This window comes from Tupaia chinensis, unplaced genomic scaffold (assembly GCF_000334495.1).
Source record: "Tupaia chinensis unplaced genomic scaffold, TupChi_1.0 Scaffold000704_1, whole genome shotgun sequence".
NCBI classification, from domain to species: Eukaryota; Metazoa; Chordata; class Mammalia; order Scandentia; family Tupaiidae; genus Tupaia; species Tupaia belangeri.
The window spans coordinates 2,572,965-2,573,673 of record NW_006160227.1 but is presented as its reverse complement, the minus strand read 5'-3'; the positions used below and the strand labels follow the sequence as shown (position 1 = coordinate 2,573,673).

The 709-nt window shown below is 60.9% G+C and overlaps 1 protein-coding gene across 1 annotated transcript in view; it reads left to right on the top strand.

Annotated features, from left to right (window-relative positions):
* FGD5 (FYVE, RhoGEF and PH domain containing 5) overlaps positions 1–709 on the top strand; it is a 134,864-nt gene that overhangs the window by 95,934 nt on the left and 38,221 nt on the right. The window contains 1 exon segment of the mRNA XM_006160678.2: positions 547–659. Coding sequence (XP_006160740.1) covers positions 547–659 — 113 coding nt within the window.

The window sequence follows — 709 nt, the reverse complement described above, 5'->3', positions numbered from 1 at the left end:
GTGGGTCCTTGGGCCGCCGAGACCTGCCCCTCGATGGCCATCCTGGCAAGCCTGAGCCTAGAACATCGTGGGGGAGAGGGATGGGAGGGAGATCCCAGAAGCCCAAACCCAGAGCCTGCCCCGAGGGGGACAGTGTCAGCTCAGTTAGCCCAGCCGGCCACAGTCCAGGTCTCAGGGAGCTGTTCTCCTGTCCCAGTTGAAAACCACAAACCAAGTGGGGGGCCCCAGTCACTGGGGAGACCAAGAAAATGACCAACAGTAGACCCAAACTGGGGTTTCAGTTCCGAAAGCAGAAAAAGAGGGGCTTTTCTGTGCATTAGGAGCCCACGGGGACTAGGAGGGGCATGTTACTGAGCGTAGCACTGGCTGTGAGTTTGAGGAAGGAACAGTCCCAGCAAGGCCGGGCTGATCCTGGAGGGCTTCCTGAAGGAGGGGTCATGAAAGTTGGGGGAAAAAACTCTGCTTGGCCAGAAAGAGGTGCAGGATGGGGGAGTGTGCGTGGACTGCTTCCAGCCTGGAGGCCCGAGGCAGAGGCCCGTGACAAAGTCTCTCCTCCTTCTCTCGAGAGCAGCAGAGCACGCCAGGCGGCGGCCAGAACGTGAAACACCGGCTCCTGAGGGTGGTGCAGCGGCTCTTCCAGTACCAAGTGCTCCTCACAGGTGGGCCCCGCAGGTGGGGAGGACAGAGGGGACAGGGGCAGGGTCAGGAA